We start from the raw sequence: 20442 nt of genomic DNA, 5'->3' as shown, positions 1-20442 counted from the left end.
TAATTTTCACTCCATGCATCTGAAGAAGTGGGGTTTTACCCACGAAAGCTTATGCCCAAATAAATCTGTTAGTCTTTAAAGTGCCACCAGACTCCTGGTTGTCCAATCTATGCTCATCCTGGAGGCATTAGAGCCATTCACATGGCTACCCCCTCGGCTTTGGATAGGATAAGAGACCTTACGATCCAACTGTAATCCTGCCGTTGCTTTTACTGGTTCACTATCACCATACGAAAGAAGAAGAATCCCACCTAGTGTGTGGTTGTTCTGCCCAGGCAGGCCTGCTCTGGTTCACAGCCTTTGTTCACACTGCTAGTTATGCCTAGGGCTCCAGCAAGGCCTACACGGGCTACTGCAAGCCCTGCTCTTTCCCTCTACAGGCTACAATTTACACACCCCACCTTATCACATGCAAGTGCCCAGTCCCTTATCTTCTGCACACGCACAATGTACACCTATTCGCTGCTTCTCTGGAAGCAGCGCACCCCCGTTTACTGGCATCGCTTCAGTTCAACACAAGGCACCTAGACGTGTCTACAGTAAAACCGGTTTCAGTTTATTTAACAGAGCTCCAGTTACAGATTCAAATAAAAGCAAGGAAACATGAGGTTACAGGTAAAAGAAAAACATAAAACGTAATCTAGAGCCTGGACTTGTTAACAAGTCCCTTTCCTGTCAAAGAAGGCATTTGTCATCCAGTGGCCAGGGTGTCCAGCGCTTCTCCAGTCCAGAGCACAGGGACCCACTTTTCAGGAGACATTCCCGTGATAGAGTGCCCTCTGTAATGGATAACATCTTGTGCCCTTTCTTCTCCACTTATACACCCCCAAACTTGGTCTCTCCTCATTATCTGCAGCTCAGCCCTGAGGGTCCCCGTGGCACTCTCTCTCCTTGGGTTCTTTTGTCTTTGTCAATGCTGTGGCCTGGATCCTGTCCAGACTGTAAACACAGGTCTGAGCTGGGTCGGAAAGCATTGATTGGCCTCACTCTTGAGTTTGCCAAGACCCATCCCACCACAGGTGATGTGCTTCTGCCCCAGTAGTTGTGGAACCCAATATTTGACATTTTACATCTCAGAATATTTCCTGTACAAACGTCCTGCAAGACCCATGACAATCAGCTAGCTTAGCTCAGCAGTGACCACACACGACCCACCCTCCCTTCGGCAAAGCACTGAGAAGCTGGTAAAGCCACAGGGGTAACATGCCAGTCTGGGCACGCCAGCATCATATGCTCGTACTTGGCCATTCTCTGCAGGATGCCAGCAGCTACCTCCTCCCCCTGGGTATCCCAAGCAGCCGCCCTAGGCCACTGCTCATCTCACAGATCTCACTCCCCAGGTGGGAGCACTGCCAAGAGGGCTCAGGACTAGGGCTTTTTGGCATGAGCTCTGGGTTGGGAACCCTGGCTCCTTGGCCTGCCGGTGCACACAGCCCTGGTCACACCTACCCACAGACTTCAAACACCGGCTGAGCCTGGAGGGCAGCCACTCCATGGCCTAATTTCTCCTTATGTCACCCTTTAAACAAGAACAAGTCTTCTCCCAGAGCCATGGCTGGCTGCATCCATGCAGGTGAAGGGACCTGCCCGGAGCTCTGCACAGCTCCTCTCCTGACTGCAGTCACCCGTCAGTCCACTATCCACGTGATCAGGGCCAAGCACCCTGTCTGCTGCTGGCCCTGGTCCTGGCCTCGCACCCCACACTCCACCTCTGCGCCAGTATTGATATGGCCTTGGCCCTCACTGCTGTGCCAGGGCACAGGGACTACAGCCAGCCTTCCCAGAGCTGGGCACGCTCCGCGCCCTGGCCTTCCCGCTCCAGCAGGCTGCTACCGCCGGGGCCCCTGCTGGCTGCACTGGGGTGCTAGGTTCTGAGGGCATGCCCTTTGCTTTGTTCCAGGGCCCAGTGGACTCCGGAGGGCTCAGTGCGTCCCTGGGGAGAGCTGAGGTTTTGTGTCAAATGGCCGAAGACTTGCAGTGCAGAGATAAAATACCTCCCCCACAGGAGTGCCCCTTCCCCTCCTAGCAGCTCACCCCACGCCCCCATGCAGCCAGCACGTAGGGACCTCAGCGTCAGGTCTGGGGAGCAGGAGTCCGGGGGCAGCTCCACTGGCCAGGGAAGCAGCCTAACGCAGCGCGCCCGGCTGCAGGCAGGTTTGGGGAGAGCAGCAGGGAGCCCGGCGCGGGGACTTTAGAGAGTGGTAGCAGAGGGACTGGCACAGCAGCAGGAGGCTTTCGAAGAGCAGGGGGGTCCCAAGCAGGGGCAAGGGGAGAGTTAGAGGGTGCAGTGCAGCACGGAGGTTAGGGGCAGTGGCAACAGGAAGGCTTGGGGGTGCAGTGGGGGGCGCAGCAGGGCTGGAGGGCAGGGTCGGTGCCCTTCCCTATCTGGCTTTCCCCAAACTCCATGTGCTGGTCAAAGAGCACCTTGTGCTGCTCGATCTCCTTCAGTACCCGCAGCACCTCCGGCCCCACAGCACCGCCCTCCAGCAGGTTATAGTTCTCTGCAGGGTCAGCCTCCAGGTCAAAGAGTAGTGGGGGCTCATGGGGCGTCAGGGGCGCTAGCCCATGGCAGTCCGGGTCAGGGGTCGTCCCGCTGTGTAAGGAACCTGGGAGACAAATGCAAACAGCTGAAGCCACCTTCCCTCAGCCTGGGTCCCCAAGGCTGGACTGGAACCACAACCAGAGCCCTGACAAGGATGCAGGGCCCCCATTCCGCCCCCAAGCAGGTCGCTACCTTGTGTGAAGAAATGGGCCTTGTGCTTCCCGTATCTGATGGCAAAGACGCCAAGCAGGTCGCTGGGGCTGGACGGGTAATAGATCATCATCTGCCGCGGACTCTGTGTGAGCAACCAGAGGCAGAGTCATATGGGGCCGTGGCCGAGCCATGTATGGGGAGGGAGGGGCAGTGGCTAAGCCATGGCTGGGCCAGTGGCCGTGGACAGGGAAGGAGACAGGACAGGTGCCAGTGGCCATAGACAGGGAAGGAGATGGGATGTGGTGGCACTGAGCCACGGCGGGGACAGGCCAGGTGCCGGGCCAGTGGCCACCCAGGGGGAAGGAGACAGGCCAGGCCAGGAGCCGGGCCAGTGGCCACGGACAGGGAAGGAGGGGGACAGGCCAGGTGCAAGGCCAGTGCCATGCAGGAGGAAGGAGACGGGATGGGGTCTCAGAGCCCGGGCTCTAGCCCAAGCTGAATGTCTACACTGCAGTGCTAGAGCTCCGCAGCCCAAGCCCCAGGAGCCCGTGCCAGCTGACCAGGGCTCAGACTCGGTGCTGCACTGGTTATTGCAGTGAAGACGGCCCCTGAGTCACACCCCCCCCCCGGGCCCGCCCCCTCCCCTCCCCAGCAGACAGTGTGCGGAGCAGCCACTGGCAAGGGCAGCCTGTCAGACACTGGGGCCCCCCCGATCAACCCCCCTCCTCGCAGCGTAACCGTGGCAGCACTGGCTCAGGGCACTCACCTTCCCCCCTCCAAAGAGCACCGGGCTCAGGTCGTAGCCGTCCAGCGGGACACTGGGGAGAGGCACCCCGGCCAGGGCAGCCAGGGTTGGCAGGACGTCCAGGGTGCTGGCCATCTCGTGGGTCACGCCTGGCACGAGGCCACAGGCATGAGGAGAAAAGTTCGGGTGCCGTCAGGCCCCAGCCATAACCCCCATCGTCCCTCGAGCACGCTGGCACCCTCCTCCCCACCGCCCACGCGCTCCCCCAACTCCCAGAGCCCCTCCCTCTCCCAGGAGGGCCCCCAACCTCCCGGGACAGGGGGATTCGCCCTGGGGCCTGGAGCAGAGGGGCTGAGAGGGCCTGGGGCGACACTCTCCTCTGCCCAGAATTTGGGGTGCCAGGCCTACAGACACCCCCCAGCCATAGGTACACGTTGTCCCCCCCACACATGTTCCCCTCCACAGGGGTGAGGCCTTTGGATCCTCTGCCCCTCCAGCTCCACACACTCCCTGGTTATCTCCCCCGCACGCCAAGCAGGAGTATGGGGAGGGCCGATCTCACTGGGCCCTGCACAGCCCCCCCAGAGCTGTAGTTTCAGCCTGTCCATCACAGTCTCCTCCCAGGCCGTGCGGAGACTGAGGGGCCTCCAGGCAAAGGTGGGCCCAGGTCCCGCTGTCCAGGCACCAGCACTGCCAGGCACCGCAGAGCGGCTGTGAGCAATGCCAGGCTTACCCGGGGAGATCCGGCCCGGCCAATAAGCCACCGCGGGCTCCCGCATCCCGCCCTCGTACGTCGTTCCCTTTCCGCACTTCAGGAGGCCCGAGCTGCCCCCACGGGCCATTCGCATGGTCTCAGGGCTGCGGGGAAGGGGAGAGCGCCCATCAGCGAGCACACAGGTTAACACGGCCCTGCCACGGGCGGTGCTGGCCCGGACCCGGCTGGGGGACACGCTACCCCTTCCCAGCCAGCTCCCTGCGGGCACCACAGCCCCACTGGGTGTCCGTAGGGAAGGGCACAGCCGGGCTGGTGGTGGCCCTTGGCTCTCGGGTCCCAAGGCGGCTCTGGCCGAGGAGCGAGGCACGCCAGGCCAGCGGTCGTCCAGAGGGAGCCTGGAGGGATGTTCACGTTCCAGCACCGGGCTGGGGATGTCCCTTGCCTGGGAAGTGGGGGTGTGGGCAGGGCCTTCCCCGCCTACTGCTCCCCCCTGCACAGCCCCGAGAGAGCGCAGGGAGCCGTGGGGGTGGGGCAGGGGGGAGCACGCTGAGCAGCCTTACAACTTGAAATCAGATCAACTCCATAACTTACAGGTCATCCCAAATGTCCCCCACCCTGAAGGTCCCTGTCACCCCCTGCCCCAAGCACCCCGTATCCCTGGGCCCCATCCCCACCTGCCCCCAACCCCCGCAACACCCCCTGAAACCTCAGCCCTCAAGCACCCCAAATCCCCCTGCCCCATCCGCCCCAAACACCCCCTGAAACCTCCTTGCTCCATCCCCACCTACCCGCAACCTCCCCAGCACTTCTCAAATCCCCCTGCCTAATCCCCAACCCCCCCAGCACCCCTATATCCCTGAGAGTCCCGCTCCCACCCCTGACCCCACGCTCAGCCCCACAGCCTCCCATCCCTGGGCAGACGTGGCGGGGCGGGGGCGGCTCCCCAGCTCGCTCACACTCACCCATTGTCCGCGGTGAAGAAGACCAGCGTGTTCCTCTCCAGGCCGTTCTCCTGCAGTGCCTGGAGCAGGAGCCCCACTGAGCCGTCCAACTCCATGAGGGCATCCCCAAAGGGACCTCGCAGCGACTGGCCCACGTACTCCTGGCTCCCAAACTGGGGGTAGTGGGTGTGCTGGGCAAAGGAGCAGACAGTGAGAGGGGATCCCTGCAGCAGACTGCAGAGCTAGGACCAGCTACCTCTCCCAGCAGAGCTGGGGGCTGCCAGGCCGGGGAGGAAGCTGTGGGGGCTTTTCCCTTCCTCCGGGGATCAAGCAGGAGCCATTCATCGTGTTGCAGGAGGGGGGGTACAGGTGCCCCCTTGCCCTGCCCCCCAGTATATCTAGGCCTACCCACCACTGCCACAAGCCGTGCCCAGCCATCCCCACCACCCCTACCCCACTTCCTCCCTCCCCGACACATCCAGGCGCCTGCCCCTACCCTCCTGTGATGAAGCGGAACTGTTCTTAACGTTTCCTCTGAATAGTGTGGGGGTGCCTCATTTTCCCCTATGCAGTTCTTAAGTATCTAGGGGGTGGGATAAGGGTGTATGATCCTTGCAGAGCCCTAGAGGGCAGGTGTGTGCAGGGGTCTGGACACAGAGAATGGCCGACACCCTGTTTCCTGGCAACTGATGGCCTGGGCCCTTCCCCCTGCAAAGTGAGAGCTAAAGGGTTGGAGAACAAAGGAATCCGGTGACCTCCTGGCCCGGGAAAGGGACAAAGCCCAGAGGAGGAGGGGCTGGAGGGAGTTTCAGTTTGGGTCTGGCTGGGACATGGAGTGAAGGGCAGACGGGGTTGTCTGGCTCACTGCCCCCCAAAATGGACCCAGCTGAGGGGTCCTGTTCTCTGCACCTGCAAGCTCTGTGTTAGACCATGTTCCTGTCGTCTAATAAACCTTCTGTGTTACTGGCTGGCTGAGAGTCACGTCTGACTGCGAAGTTGGGGGGCAGGACCCTCTGGCCCCCCCAGGACCCCGCCTGGGCGGACTCGCTGTGGGAAGCGCACGGAGGGGCAGAGGAGGCTGAATGCTCCGAGGTCAGACCCAGGAAGGTGGAGCCGGGTGAGCTGTGTGTCCTGCAGACAGGCTGCTCACAGAAAGGAGACTTCCCCAGAGTCCTGCCTGGCTTCGTAGGGAGCAGATCCAGAGCATCACCCGGGGACTCCGTGACTCCACCACCCTGGCCAACCCCCAGGTGCCCATGCCCACCCCTAGGCTGCCAGCCCCGGCACCTACATGGGACGCGTAGTAGAGCAAGAAGGGGCGGCCCCGGCGCGCACAGTCGGCAATGAAGTCTCGAGAGAATTTGCTGTAGCGTGACACCAGCTGGGGGAAGGCGAGCGGCTGCTGCAGGATGCTCTGGTTTAGGAACAGCGGGACGGGCACCACGCCCTGGTCGCACGTCCCAAAGCACTTCGTGTCTGGGGGGAAGCAGGTGAGATTCTGGCAGGGGCCCTGGAGCGAGAGGAGAGAACGCTCTGCATCCCCGCCTGGCAGGCAGCAGGTACCAGCCCCCCGCATGAGCTCCCCCCGAGACGCAGGCACATACCCAGTGCCCCAAGGACGAGGCTCCACTCCCACCCAATGACCAGTTCGCACCCCCAAATCACTCTGGAGACTGGCACTCCTCACGTCTCCTCCATTCCCTACAGCACCCCACAACCCAACCCTTCCCCAGGGGCCTGGACCCCATCCCACCCCCCTACAGCAATCCCTTCCCCACAGCACCCCACAACCCAACTCTTCCCCAGGGGCCTGGACCCCATCCCACCCCCCTACAGCAACCCCTCCCCCACAGCACCCACAACCCAACTCTTCCCCAGGGGCCCGGACCCCATCCCACCCCCCTACAGCAACCCCTCCCCCACAGCACCCACAACCCAACCCTTCCCCAAGGGCCCGGACCCCATCCCACCCCCCTACAGGAACCCCTTCCCCACAGCACCCCACAACCCAACCCTTCCCCAGGGGCCCGGACCCCATCCCACCCCCCTACAGGAACCCCTTCCCCACAGCACCCCACAACCCAACCCTTCCCCAGGGGCCAGGACCCCATCCCACCCCCCTACAGCAACCCCTCCCCCACAGCACCCACAACCCAACCCTTCCCCAGGGGCCCGGACCCCATCCCACCCCCCTACAGCAACCCCTCCCCCACAGCACCCACAACCCAACCCTTCCCCAGGGGCGTGGACCCCATCCCACCCCCCTACAGCAACCCCTCCCCCACAGCACCCACAACCCAACCCTTCCCCAGGGGCCCGGACCCCATCCCACCCCCCTACAGGAACCCCTCCCCCCAGGCACCCCACAACCCAACCCTTCCCCAGGGGCCCGGACCCCTTCCCACCCCCCTACAGCAACCCCTTCCCCACAGCACCCACAACCCAACCCTTCCCCAAGGGCCCGGACCCCATCCCACCCCCTACAGGAACCCCTCCCCCACAGCACCCCACAACCCAACCCTTCCCCAAGGGCCCGGACCCCATCCCACCCCCCTACAGGAACCCCTTCCCCACAGCACCCCACAACCCAACCCTTCCCCAGGGGCCCGGACCCCATCCCACCCCCCTACAGCAACCCCTCCCCCACAGCACCCACAACCCAACCCTTCCCCAGGGGCGTGGACCCCATCCCACCCCCCTACAGCAACCCCTCCCCCACAGCACCCACAACCCAACCCTTCCCCAAGGGCCCGGGACCCCATCCCACCCCCTACAGGAACCCCTCCCCCACAGCACCCCACAACCCAACCCTTCCCTAGGAGCGTGGACCCCATCTCACCCCCCTACAGCAACCCCTTCCCCACAGCACCTCACAACCCAACCCTACCCCAGGGGCCCAGGACTAGATCCCCCCAGCCCAGGCTGGCACGCCCCCCCCCCCCACCTCACAGGGACAAGGCCCCATTATTCCCTTTGTGCAGCACACCAGGGACTGGCCAGGCATAACCCCCCCGCCAGGAAATGTGAACACTTCTGGGTTATTGGCATACACTGACTCCACCAGGAAAGGGGGAGCCCAGACTGCCCCGCCCGGCCCCATATCCACCTACTCCCCAGACACTGACCCAGCCATCCCTCCCAACTCCACTCACCCAGCCCATGCCCGCCTCCAGCCACTGACCCACCCTGCCCCCCATTCACCCAGCCTGTGCCCCCCAGACACAGATCCAGCCTGCCTCACCCATCCCCCAAGACACTGACCCAACCATCCCTCCCAACCCCCATCCACCCAGTCCCTATTCACCCAGCGCCTGCACCCCCAGACACAGACACAGCCTGCCTCACCCAGCGCCCCAGCCACCCAGCCCAGCCCCACTCCAGAGAGATCCAGACCCTGCAAGCCCCAGCCTCCTGCCAGCCCAGCCACGCCCCTAGCGCCCCATTCAGCTCCCCCTCTCACCCCCCGGCCCAGCCTGGATCCCCTCCCAGCCACCGCCAGCCTTCTGATCCAGCTCCCTCAAGCTCCATCCCAAATCAGCCCTCGGACCCCCAGGGCACCTCCCCCAGGCACTGTACCAATACCTTCCTGGCCCCCCAACATGCTCCCAGCCCTGCAAGGGGGCCAAGACACCCCCCAGCCCTGTGCCCCAGGATGGCAGAAGCTCACCTGGTCGTGGGAGTAGGGCACCCCCAGGAAGTGGTCAAAGCCCTGGTGGATGGGCAGGAAGGAGCCATTGGCCCCCAGTCCCAGGTGCCATTTGCCGACCATGGCTGTGGCGTAGCCCCGAGCCTTCAGCACTTCCGCGATGGTGACCTCGGACAGTGGGAGGCCTCCCCGGGAGCCGGGGTAGAACACGCCGGGGTAAACCCCGGAGCGTGTCTGGTACCGACCCGTCAGCAGGGCCGCCCTGGGAATGAGAGGAGCCGAGAAAAGCTGGAGCAGCCGGAGGAGTCCTGTGCCCGTGCCCATGCCCATACGAGCTGCCGAGCCCCCAGCTCAGCCCAGCACAGTCCCTTGGGTTGACAAGCCTCCAGCCCAGCCCTGAGCCATGGGGCTGCCGAGCCCCTGGCCCAGCCCAGGAGAAAGAAGCCTAGTTGAGCCCCTGGAGGGAGGTGTTTTGTTCAGTGGTACCAACACCCCACGGCAAGGGAAGGCTGGTGCTCAGTGGGCTGACACCCCTCTCTCCCCATCCCCTGCTGAGTTCACATCCGTCCGACACAGACCCCCTTTCCCAGCTCCCTTTCTGTTCATTAACCCCCAGCCCCTGGTTGGGGCATCAGCAGAGCCTGGTGGAGCCCAGGGTCCCCGGACGCCTTCCCTGATGAGCACTCGGCTCTCAAACGCTGGCCCTAGGCCCCGGCTAGTCTGCTAGGGGCTCCAGCTGGTCCTGGCCTCTGCCAAATCCAGGTGCCCGGCCTCGGCCACTCTGGGGCCCGTCTCCTCCTCTCAGCTTTCGAGCACACATCTGCATCCACTGCTCCTCCTCTGCTCTACAGACCATTGGTCCTGGCCACCCTCAATCTGCCCCCACCGACGATAATTCACATGGAGCGCTCTTGGGCCTTGCTCCATACCATCCCTCCATCTCCTCGTTTGTCGGCCATGGTTCAGATGCCAAGCTTGGCTGGTCTGTCAACCGTCATCCTGCCCACTGCAGCCGTTGGGAACTCGACTCTCCAAAGACCTAGTAGCACGATGTCGGGAGAAGTAGCGCTCCCTGACCGGCCCACAACCTCATCAACATTGTCCAAGTTACCTGGCTGTCTCCCTTCCTTCCTAGGAAGTGCACAGGTCTCAGCCCTATAAAACAACAGGCCTCAGAGTGCGTTCGTACGGCTAAGCTGAGCCTTTCCCAGCAGCTCTTTGGAACGGAAAATGCTCTGCAGAGATGGAGACGTTCCCATGACTTGGTTTCCTCCTCCTCCAAGTGTTATAGGAAGTACAGTTCCTAGGTACGGTACATAACCTGCCTGACTTGTTCTCTGAACTGCTAGGTAAGAGCTAGCCAAGAGCTCCTTGTCTTCTTCCAGCCAGACATTTGGTTTTACCATCACTGATCTAAAAGTCTTTTTCTTGCCACTTCTGTCACGTCTCCAGTCCCCTTTGTGCCACTTCACCTGTCCTTGTGCGACAGCCAGGCCATCCGTAGCACCAAAGAGTCGGTGCAGACCACTGACTCACCCACCCGTTCTGGAATCGTACCACATTTCCCATGGCCATGTTAGAGTCCCAGGGATCACGTCTCTCCCTGCCTTAGCCCAGCACTGATGTCACAGGGATGGTATTGAACCCGCTGCTGAATGACAAATACACAATTGGACCATCCTTATCAGAGATTACAAACAGCTGCGCTGCAGCCCACAGGCCATCCCAGGATACGCTACTATGTGCAGCCTTCTCCTACACAGGACTATTCCCACCTTAAAATACCTCACTCCTCCCTGCACTGCCTTTCAAGCTCCAGCCTGGCTTCCTGCAGCCTGCTCCGTCGCCCTCACCCTGCCTTTCCAAATCCTGTCAGCTCCACTGTCATGCCCCACACACTGCGAAGGCCCCATTTCTCCTTCTGCACCAACACTGCAAACTCCCCACTGGCTCCACGCTGCCGTGCCCCACACGCTGCGCACGCCCCATCTCTCCCTCTGCACCAGCACTGCAAACTCCCTGCTGGCTCCCCGCTGCCGTGCCCTGTCTCTCCCTCTGCACCAGCACTGCACACTCCCATTGTCTTCACTGTGCAATGCCCCACATGCTGCGCACACCCCATCTCTCCCTCTGTACCAGCGCTGGAAACTCACACAAATCGATCAGTTTTGGCCCCTCTCTAGGTCATCTCGCCATGGCTCAGAAGGTTCCAGCCTTCACACAATGCTGGGGAAGCAAAAACCCAAAACAGCGTTGTGACGTTCGGTACCTTGTGGGAACACCCTACACCCCCATGTTCATCCTTATAAAATGATTGTGTGGTATCCAGTGCAAAGTTTGTCATGTCAGGTGTCTTGGGAAGGCTCATGATGCACTGAGCATGGTTGCTATAGTGATGTTATAGTAATTGTTGTTGCTGTAATGTTACAGGTTATAATTCCCTGTATATAGTTATGAGGCTGAAAATGTGCCCTCATGGCTTAAAATAAGCCCACGCAAAAACTCTCTAAGAGCAGAGGGGCAGTTCACACCTCATCAAGGCACCTATGGGACAAACCCAGCCCAGTCTCACAGGAACAAAGGACACTGGCCTAGGCAGCAGCAAAGGATCTGTTGGACTCTCGAGTCACCCCCCTTCCCTTGGTCAGCCAGTGACTACGATGAGATAATGCTCACCTGACTCTGAAGGGAGTGGGGGGCAAAGCCAAGAGGGAAGAAAGGACTTGATAAAAGGGAGAGACGTTTGCCATGCTCTTCCTCTCTCTTCCACCTCCATCTACAGACATCACCACCACCAAGCGACCGAAGCGCTGATCAAAGGGAAGAGCCTGGCTAAAGGGCAACCAGCCAGCCTGTGGTGAGAAGCATCTAAGTTTGTAAGGGCACTGAAGGTGTTAAAATCAGCTTAGAATGCATTTTGCTTTTATTTCATTTGACCAAATCTGATTTCTTATGCTTTGACTTACAATCACTTAAAATCTCCCTTTGTAGTTAATAACTCTGTTTCTTTATTCTACCTGAAGCAGTGCATTTGGTTTGAAGTGTGTCAGAGGCTCCCCAAGCCTGGTACATATCAATTTCTTTTCTTAAACTGACGAACTCTATAAGCTTGCTGCGTCCAGTGGGCATAACCGGACACTACAAGACGGAGGTTCCTGGGATTGTGTCTGGGACCGGAGATATTGGCTAGTTTCATTCAGTTGCACAATCCAAGGAGTGACTGACATGCCAGAGGCCGTGCGGTGAACAGACCAGGAGTGGGGTTCTCACAGCAGAGCAGGGTAAGGCTGGCTCCCAGAGTCAACGATTGGAGTAACCTAGCAGATCATCGGTCCAGATAGCACCAGAGGGGAATGTCACAAGTGTCTTCTCCCCACTCTGTCCAGCAGCCTAGGGGAAAGTGCCCTAAAAACACCAAGCCCACACCCCACAAGCTCTAGTTTCTACTCTTCCCAGACGGCTGCGAACATTTCTGTCCCTTTGTGCAAGCCAAGGTGCTGTACCCTGGGGTAACTCATTCCTCCCCTTGGCACATCAGCCAACACCAGCAGATCTCCCAGCACTTTACAAAGGAGGCGGGAGCTCCATGTGAGACAGGGAAGCTGAATCACAGAGCGAGGAAGGGACTTGCCTGAGGTCACCCAAAGCCAGGAATGGAACCCAGGTCTCTGCACCCTGGTAAGACCACCCTTCACAAGGTCCCTTCAGGCTGAGCTGGGGCTAGACTCCCCATCTCTCACGCAGCAGTCACAAGGCTCAGCCACGTGGCCACACTGTCTGTCAAGAGCAAATTAGGTGCGAATGTAACATACGCTAGGACCCTGCGGCTCAGTCACCCACTACAGAGAGTGATTTGTGACACTGCTACTTTGCTGGGGGGGCTGGCTCACTCCCTGGAGCTCCAGAGGCTCCAGGTTTCCCAGCCAGAGCTCGCAGGTTCATTCCCCCGCCTCCCGCCCCATGCCCCAATAACCCAAATGGGGCGTCATTCCCCTGGCCTGTGCTGCTTGTAACCACTCGATCCTGCTCTGCTCCTGGAATGGACACAAATAATCCCGAGACCCGACGCTCTGCTGCGGTGTGCCATTCTTGTGTAACCCGCTGGCAGTGTGTGTTGTGTCTCCTGCAGGGCTGATCCACACTGAGGTAAGAGCCTGGTGTCCCACCTCACAAGTGGAAGAGGTCGGCGCTGTAAATCAGAAGACTGCGGACTCAGGCCCGGCAAAAATACATACCTTGGTATGCAAGTTAGTGCCAGCACCCTAGGTGCGTATACACTGCTGAACCGTGTCCTAAGAAGGGAATCTGGGTCTTGCGCTAATACTTGTTTTACTGATGTGGTTAATGGGAGCTACCCCTTTAAGAACAGGGTGAGGCAGGACAGTGTTTGAGACAGAGACATTGTATGCAGAAAAAAGAAAAGGAGGACTTGTGGCACCTTAGAGACTAACCAATTTATTTGAGCATAAGCTTTCGTGAGCTACAGCTCGCATCCGATGAAGTGAGCTGTAGCTCACGAAAGCTCATGCTCAAATAAATCGGTTAGTCTCTAAGGTGCCGCAAGTCCTCCTTTTCTTTTTGCGAAGACAGACTAACACAGCTGCTACTCTGAAACCTGTCTGTATGCAGAAAGAGAACACTGCATGGACAAGCTCCAGATTGTAACACTTTTCCTTCCCCAAAAACAGCCTCATTCCCCCAGGTGCGACACTAGCAGCGCTGGGGCCTGGCTGCCTTGGGCTTTGCTCATGAGCTGCACGGACTCCCAGCTGGAGCGCACCAGCCTGAATCCAGCCCAGGAGAAATTTACAGCTGTTCCCGCCTACGGGGTGTGGGTGGAAATGAGCTGGAGTTCTGTTTCCCACGTCTCTCTCTCTCTCACACCCCCCCGGTTCTTTGCAATGAACTGTGAACTCTTGAGGCAGGGACCGTATGCGTCTGTACGATGTCTGGCATAAGGGGGCCCCAATCTCAGCCAGGTCCTCAAGTGAGAACTCCTGCGGCGAGGGCCAAAGCCGCCGCACCCTACAGCTCCACCTGTCAGACACGCACTGGGGGAGGAGGTCAGACGATTTAACCTTTTAAACAATTTCACAGTCTCTAAGGCTGGCTGCATGGCTGTTCGCTCACACAGTTGCTGCCATCGGGGAGGATGTGCAGCTGCCGGCTCCCCCGATCCTATCTCTGTCACCCACAGACATTATCATCAGGCCGTTTATCCCGCTCCTGCAGTCCAGCAGGGGGGGACATCAGACCGCCCCTGTGGCCCCCAATTCAATTCCCTGCTGTTTCTCAGTGCTCTCCCTTCAGAGACCACCAGCCAGTTTACCGCTCTGTCCTGGGAGGGGCTGCAGACTGGGGAGCGGGACAAAGCTGGACCTACCGTGAGGGGCTGCAGACCGGGCAGCTGGCATAGAAGTCGGTGAATCTCAGGCCCGCTGGCAGCCATCTTGTCCAGGTTGGGCGTGGCTGAGGTGGGGTGCCCATAGCTTCCCAAATCTCCAAACCCCAGGTCATCCGCCAAGATTAACAGGATGTGGGAGGGCTGGTGGCTGCAGAGAGCAAGACCAGCAGGCCCAGGGCACAGAGGAACCAGATACCCGCCCACCTCATGTCCCCAGAGCCCCTGAGCGTGGACAGGACTCTGTCCCAGCCGGCCCTGCTCTGCTCATCCAGATGTGCCCAGCTGCCCACTGGCCGGGCAGGGCCGCCCCGCCCAGGACCTGCCAGAGAAAACACAGGTCAGCACCAGCCAAGTCTGCAGACGCGCGGGACGATGCTAGCGAACTGCTTCGAGCAGCGGCCTTTCCCCCCAGCCCCGGCAGCCCCAGGTGCCCCGGGGACAGAGCACCAGGCCGGCCCACGGCTGGGCGCGGAGCGGCCGCCCTGCAGGCTGCCGGGGGGCTCTGGAGGCTCCCCGAGCCGGGCGCGACACCCAGGGCGGGGCAGGGGAGGGGCGGGGCCGCAGCGAGGGGCGGGGCCGGGCGGGGGAGGGGGCGGGGCCGGATCGATGGGCGGGGCAGGGGAGGGGGAGGGGGCGGGGCCGGAGCGAGGAGCGGGGCAGGGGGCGGGGCCTGAGCGAGGGGCGGGGCGGGGCGGGGCGGGGCCGGATCGATGGGCGGGGCGGGGCAGGGGGAGGGGGCGGGGCCGGAGCGAGGAGCGGGGCAGGGGGCGGGGCCGGAGCGAGGGGCGGGGCGGGGCGGGACGGGGCCGGAGCGAGGGGTGGGGCGTCGCGGGGGGGAGGGGAGGGGCAGGGGCGGGAGGGGAGGGGCCGGAGCGAGGGGAGGGGCGCGGCGCGGCGCGGGGGAGGGGGCCGGAGCCAGGGGCGGGGCCGGAGCCAGGGGCGGGGGGAGGGGAGGGGAGCGGGCCGCCCTTACCAGCCGCGAGCCTCCTGGGTCAGCCGCTCTATCCCGCGCGCCGGCGGCCGTCACGTGGGGGGGTCACGTGTTCCCGAGGCGGCTCCCTTAAAGCGGCCGCGCCCGGGGCAGGCGAGATCCCGGGGCGGGGGCGGAGCCGGGGGCGGGGCTCGGCTCCTGGGGGCGGGGCCTGGGCGGGGGCGGGGCTCCCGGGGGCGGGGCCTGGGCGCACACCCGTCCCAGCTGTGCCATGGAACATGCGTGTGCGTCCCCCGTGCACCTGGCAGAGGGGCCCGGCCTGCGGCGGGTTGGCTCTTTGCCATTCGCAGGCAGCCCCCGCGCCCGTGCCCCCCGCGCCCGCTGCAGCCCTGGCCAGCGACACAGCCGGCGAGAGTTCCCTGGGGCCGGGCCCTGCAGTCGCCCCCTGGGCCACACGCTGCTGTGACTGCAGAGCGCTGTACAGGGCAGCGCCTGGCGCAGACCCTGCCGGCACACTGGGTACCTGCCGGAGCACGCCAACGCCCCGCAGGCCAACGCCCCGCACGCCGGAGCACGCCAACGCCCCGCAGGCCAACGCCCTTCACGCCGGAGCACGCCAACGCCCCGCACGCCAACGCCCTTCACACCGGAGCACGCCAACGCCCTTCACGCCGGAGCACGCCAACGCCCCGCACGCCAACGCCCTTCACACCGGAGCACGCCAACGCCCCGCACGCCGGAGCACGCCAACGCCCCGCACGCCAACGCCCTTCACACCGGAGCACGCCAACGCCCCGCACGCCGGAGCACGCCAACGCCCCGCACGCCAACGCCCCGCACGCCGGAGCACGCCAACGCCCCGCACGCCAACGCCCTTCACACCGGAGCACGCCAACGCCCCACACGCCAGAGCACGCCAACGCCCCGCACGCCAACGCCCCGCAGGCCGGAGCACGCCAACGCCCCGCAGGCCGGAGCACGCCAACGCCCCGCACGCCAACGCCCCGCACGCCGGAGCACGCCAACGCCCCGCACGCCAACGCCCTGCACACCGGAGCACGCCAACGCCCCGCACGCCAATGCCCCGCAGGCCGGAGCACGCCAATGCCCCGCACGCCAACGCCCCGCACGCCGGAGCACGCCAACGCCCCGCACGCCAACGCCCTGCACACCGGAGCACGCCAACGCCCCGCATGCCAACGCCCCGCACGCCGGAGCACGCCAACGCCCCGCACGCCAACGCCCCGCACGCCGGAGCACGCCAACGCCCCGCACGCCAACGCCCTGCACGCCGGAGCACGCCAACGCCCCGCAGGCCAACGCCCTTCACGCCGGAGCACGCCAACGCCCCGCACGCCAACGCCCTTCACACCGGAGCACGCCAACGCCCTTCACGCCGGAGCACGCCAACGCCCCGCACGCCAACGCCCTTCACACCGGAGCACGCCAACGCCCCGCACGCCGGAGCACGCCAACGCCCCGCACGCCAACGCCCTTCACACCGGAGCACGCCAACGCCCCGCACGCCGGAGCACGCCAACGCCCCGCACGCCAACGCCCCGCACGCCGGAGCACGCCAACGCCCCGCACGCCAACGCCCTTCACACCGGAGCACGCCAACGCCCCACACGCCAGAGCACGCCAACGCCCCGCAGGCCAACGCCCCGCAGGCCGGAGCACGCCAACGCCCCGCAGGCCGGAGCACGCCAACGCCCCGCACGCCAACGCCCCGCACGCCGGAGCACGCCAACGCCCCGCACGCCAACGCCCTGCACACCGGAGCACGCCAACGCCCCGCACGCCAATGCCCCGCAGGCCGGAGCACGCCAATGCCCCGCACGCCAACGCCCCGCACGCCGGAGCACGCCAACGCCCCGCACGCCAACGCCCTGCACACCGGAGCACGCCAACGCCCCGCATGCCAACGCCCCGCACGCCGGAGCACGCCAACGCCCCGCACGCCAACGCCCCGCACGCCGGAGCACGCCAACGCCCCGCACGCCAACGCCCTGCACGCCGGAGCACGCCAACGCCCCGCATGCCGGAGCACGCCGGAGCACGCCAACGCCCCGCACGCCAACGCCCCGCACGCCGGAGCACGCCAACGCCCCGCAGGCCGGAGCACGCCAACGCCCCGCACGCCAACGCCCCGCACGCCGGAGCACGCCAACGCCCCGCATGCCGGAGCACGCCGGAGCACGCCAACGCCCCGCACGCCAACGCCCCGCAGGCCGGAGCACGCCAACGCCCCGCACGCCAACGCCCCGCAGGCCGGAGCACGCCAACGCCCCGCACGCCAACGCCCCGCACGCCAACGCCCTGCACACCAGAGCACGCCAACGCCCCGCACGCCAACGCCCTGCACACCGGAGCACGCCAACGCCCCGCACGCCAACGCCCCGCACGCCAACGCCCCGCACGCCGGAGCACGCCAACGCCCCGCACGCCAACGCCCCGCACGCCGGAGCACGCCAACGCCCTGCACGCCAACGCCCTGCACGCCGGAGCACGCCAACGCCCCGCACGCCAACGCCCTTCACGCCGGAGCACGCCAACGCCCCGCACGCCAACGCCCCGCACGCCGGAGAACGCCAACGCCCCGCACGCCAACGCCCCGCACGCCGGAGCACGCCAACGCCCCGCACGCCAACGCCCTGCACGCCGGAGCACGCCAACGCCCCGCACGCCAACGCCCTTCACGCCGGAGCACGCCAACGCCCCGCACGCCAACGCCCCGCACACCGGAGAACGCCAACGCCCCGCACGCCAACGCCCCGCACGCCAACGCCCTGCACGCCGGAGCACGCCAACGCCCCGCACGCCAACGCCCTTCACACCGGAGCACGCCAACGCCCCGCACGCCAACGCCCCGCACGCCGGAGCACGCCAACGCCCCGCACGCCAACGCCCCGCACGCCAACACCCCGCACGCCGGAGCACGCCAACACCCTGCACGCCAACACCCCGCACGCCGGAGCATGCCAACACCCTGCACGCCGGAGCACGCCAACGCCCTGCACAGGGCCCTGTGAGCCCAACACCCTGCAGCTTACACTCTTCCAGGCACCCGCTTGGCCCCTAGAGCCCAGGTAAGGCTGGGGCACAAGGAAGAGGGGGTTGTTGTAATCACTGGGCCTGTAACTGGATCCTAAGTGTGATCGGAACTGTGAAAAGGAAGTGAAAGTTCAGACAGCATCACAATAACCTAGAGTGACAAAGGGAGTCAGAAAGGCGGAAGCAGACCAAACGAAAAGGCCGACTGATAGAACTCCAGGACTGTGTTAAGATCATGCCCGGTAAACAAGAGACGTGTGGGACCAGAAATCAGTGAACCAAAATTGGTGGGTCAGATATTGGTCCTAACTAGTGGACAACATCATGAGGGGACAAGCTATTTAGCTTGTCACTCCCTTTTGGGGTCCTCAGAAAGAGCCTCTGGGGGGAAAGCTGGCTACCGCAATGCTGGCTGACTGAACGACAGACGAAGGGGCAGGAGGGAGCTTCACCATCATAGCTGCAACCCTGGGACCCTGGGTTCATAGAATCATAGAATATCAGGGTTGGAAGGGACCTCAGGAGGTCATCTAGTCCAACCCCCTGCTCAAAGCAGGACCAATCCCCAATTAAATCATCCCAGCCAGGGCTTTGTCAAGCCTGACCTTAAAAACTTCTAAGGAAGGAGATTCTACCACCTCCCTAGGTAACGCATTCCAGTGTTTCACCACCCTCCTAGTGAAAAAGTTTTTCCTAATATCCAACCTAAACCTCCCCCACTGCAACTTGAGACCATTACTCCTTGTCCTGTCACCTTCTACCACTGAGAATAGTCTAGAACCATCCTCTTTGGAACCACCTCTCAGGTAGTTGAAAGCAGCTATCAAATCCCCCCTCACTCTCCTCTTCTGCAGACTAAACAATCCCAGTTCCCTCAGCCTCTCCTCATAAGTCATGTGTTCCAGACCCCTAATCATTTTTGTTGCCCTTCGCTGGACTCTCTCCAATTTATCCACATCCTTCTTGTAGTGTGGGGCCCAAAACTGGACACAGTACTCCAGATGAGGCCTCACCAATGTCGAATAGAGGGGAACGATCACGTCCCTCGATCTGCTCGCTATGCCCCTACTTATACATCCCAAAATGCCATTGGCCTTCTTGGCAAGAAGGGCACACTGCTGACTCATATCCAGCTTCTCGTCCACTGTAACCCCTAGGTCCTTTTCCGCAGAACTGCTGCCTAGCCATTCGGTCCCTAGTCTGTAGCGGTGCATTGGGTTCTTCCGTCCTAAGTGCAGGACCCTGCACTTATCCTTATTGAACCTCATCAGGTTTCTTTTGGCCCAATCCTCCAATTTGTCTAGGTCCCTCTGTATCCTATCTCTGCCCTCCAAAGTATCTACCACTCCTCCCAGTTTAGTATCATCCGCAAATTTGCTGAGAGTGCAATCCACACCATCCTCCAGATCATTTATGAAGATATTGAACAAAACCGGCCCCAGGACCGACCCCTGGGGCACTCCACTTGACACCGGCTGCCAACTAGACATGGAGCCATTGATCACTACCCGTTGAGCCCGACAATCTAGCCAGCTTTCTACCCACCTTATAGTACATTCATCCAGCCCATACTTCTTTAACTTGCTGACAAGAATACTGTGGGAGACCGTGTCAAAAGCTTTGCTAAAGTCAAGAAACAATACATCCACTGCTTTCCCTTCATCCACAGAATCAGTAATCTCATCATAGAAGGCGATTAGATTAGTCAGGCATGACCTTCCCTTGGTGAATCCATGCTGACTGTTCCTGATCACTTTCCTCTCGTGTAAGTGCTTCAGGATTGATTCCTTGAGGACCTGCTCCATGATTTTTCCAGGGACTGAGGTGAGGCTGACTGGCCTGTAGTTCCCAGGATCCTCCTTCTTCCCTTTTTTAAAGATTGGCACTACATTAGCCTTTTTCCAGTCATCTGGGACTTCCCCCGTTTGCCACGAGTTTTCAAAGATAATGGCCAATGGCTCTGCAATCACAGCCGCCAATTCCTTTAGCACTCTCGGATGCAGCTCGTCCGGCCCCATGGACTTGTGCACGTCCAGCTTTTCTAAATAGTCCCTAACCACCTCTTTCTCCACAGAGGGCTGGCCATCTACTCCCCATGTTGCGATGCCCAGCGCAGCAGTCTGGGAGCTGTCCTTGTTAGTGAAGACAAAGGCAAAAAAAGCATTGAGCACATTAGCTTTTTCCACATCCTCTGTCACTAGGTTGCCTCCCTCATTCAGTAAGGGGCCCACACTTTCCTTGGCTTTCTTCTTGTTGCCAACATACCTGAAGAAACCCTTCTTGTTACTCTTGACATCTCTTGCTAGCTGCA

The 20442-nt window shown here is 62.1% G+C and overlaps 1 protein-coding gene across 1 annotated transcript; it reads right to left on the bottom strand.

Moving 5' to 3' along the window:
- Positions 1–557: 557 nt before the first annotated feature.
- ARSA (arylsulfatase A) lies at positions 558–15219 on the bottom strand. Its single transcript, XM_074942808.1, is given in 11 exon segments — positions 558–2606; positions 2735–2837; positions 3462–3589; positions 4174–4298; positions 5118–5287; positions 6388–6606; positions 8764–9004; positions 14126–14181; positions 14183–14280; positions 14283–14465; positions 15120–15219. Coding segments are annotated over 10 exon segments (1518 nt in total). The 5' UTR covers positions 14356–14465; positions 15120–15219; the 3' UTR covers positions 558–2301.
- Between the last annotated feature and the right edge of the window lie 5223 nt (positions 15220–20442).

This window comes from Natator depressus, chromosome 1, assembly GCF_965152275.1.
Source record: "Natator depressus isolate rNatDep1 chromosome 1, rNatDep2.hap1, whole genome shotgun sequence".
In the NCBI taxonomy this organism is placed as follows: domain Eukaryota; kingdom Metazoa; phylum Chordata; order Testudines; family Cheloniidae; genus Natator; species Natator depressus.
Note: the sequence above shows the minus strand (reverse complement) of the source record. Positions and strands in the feature narration are given on the sequence as shown.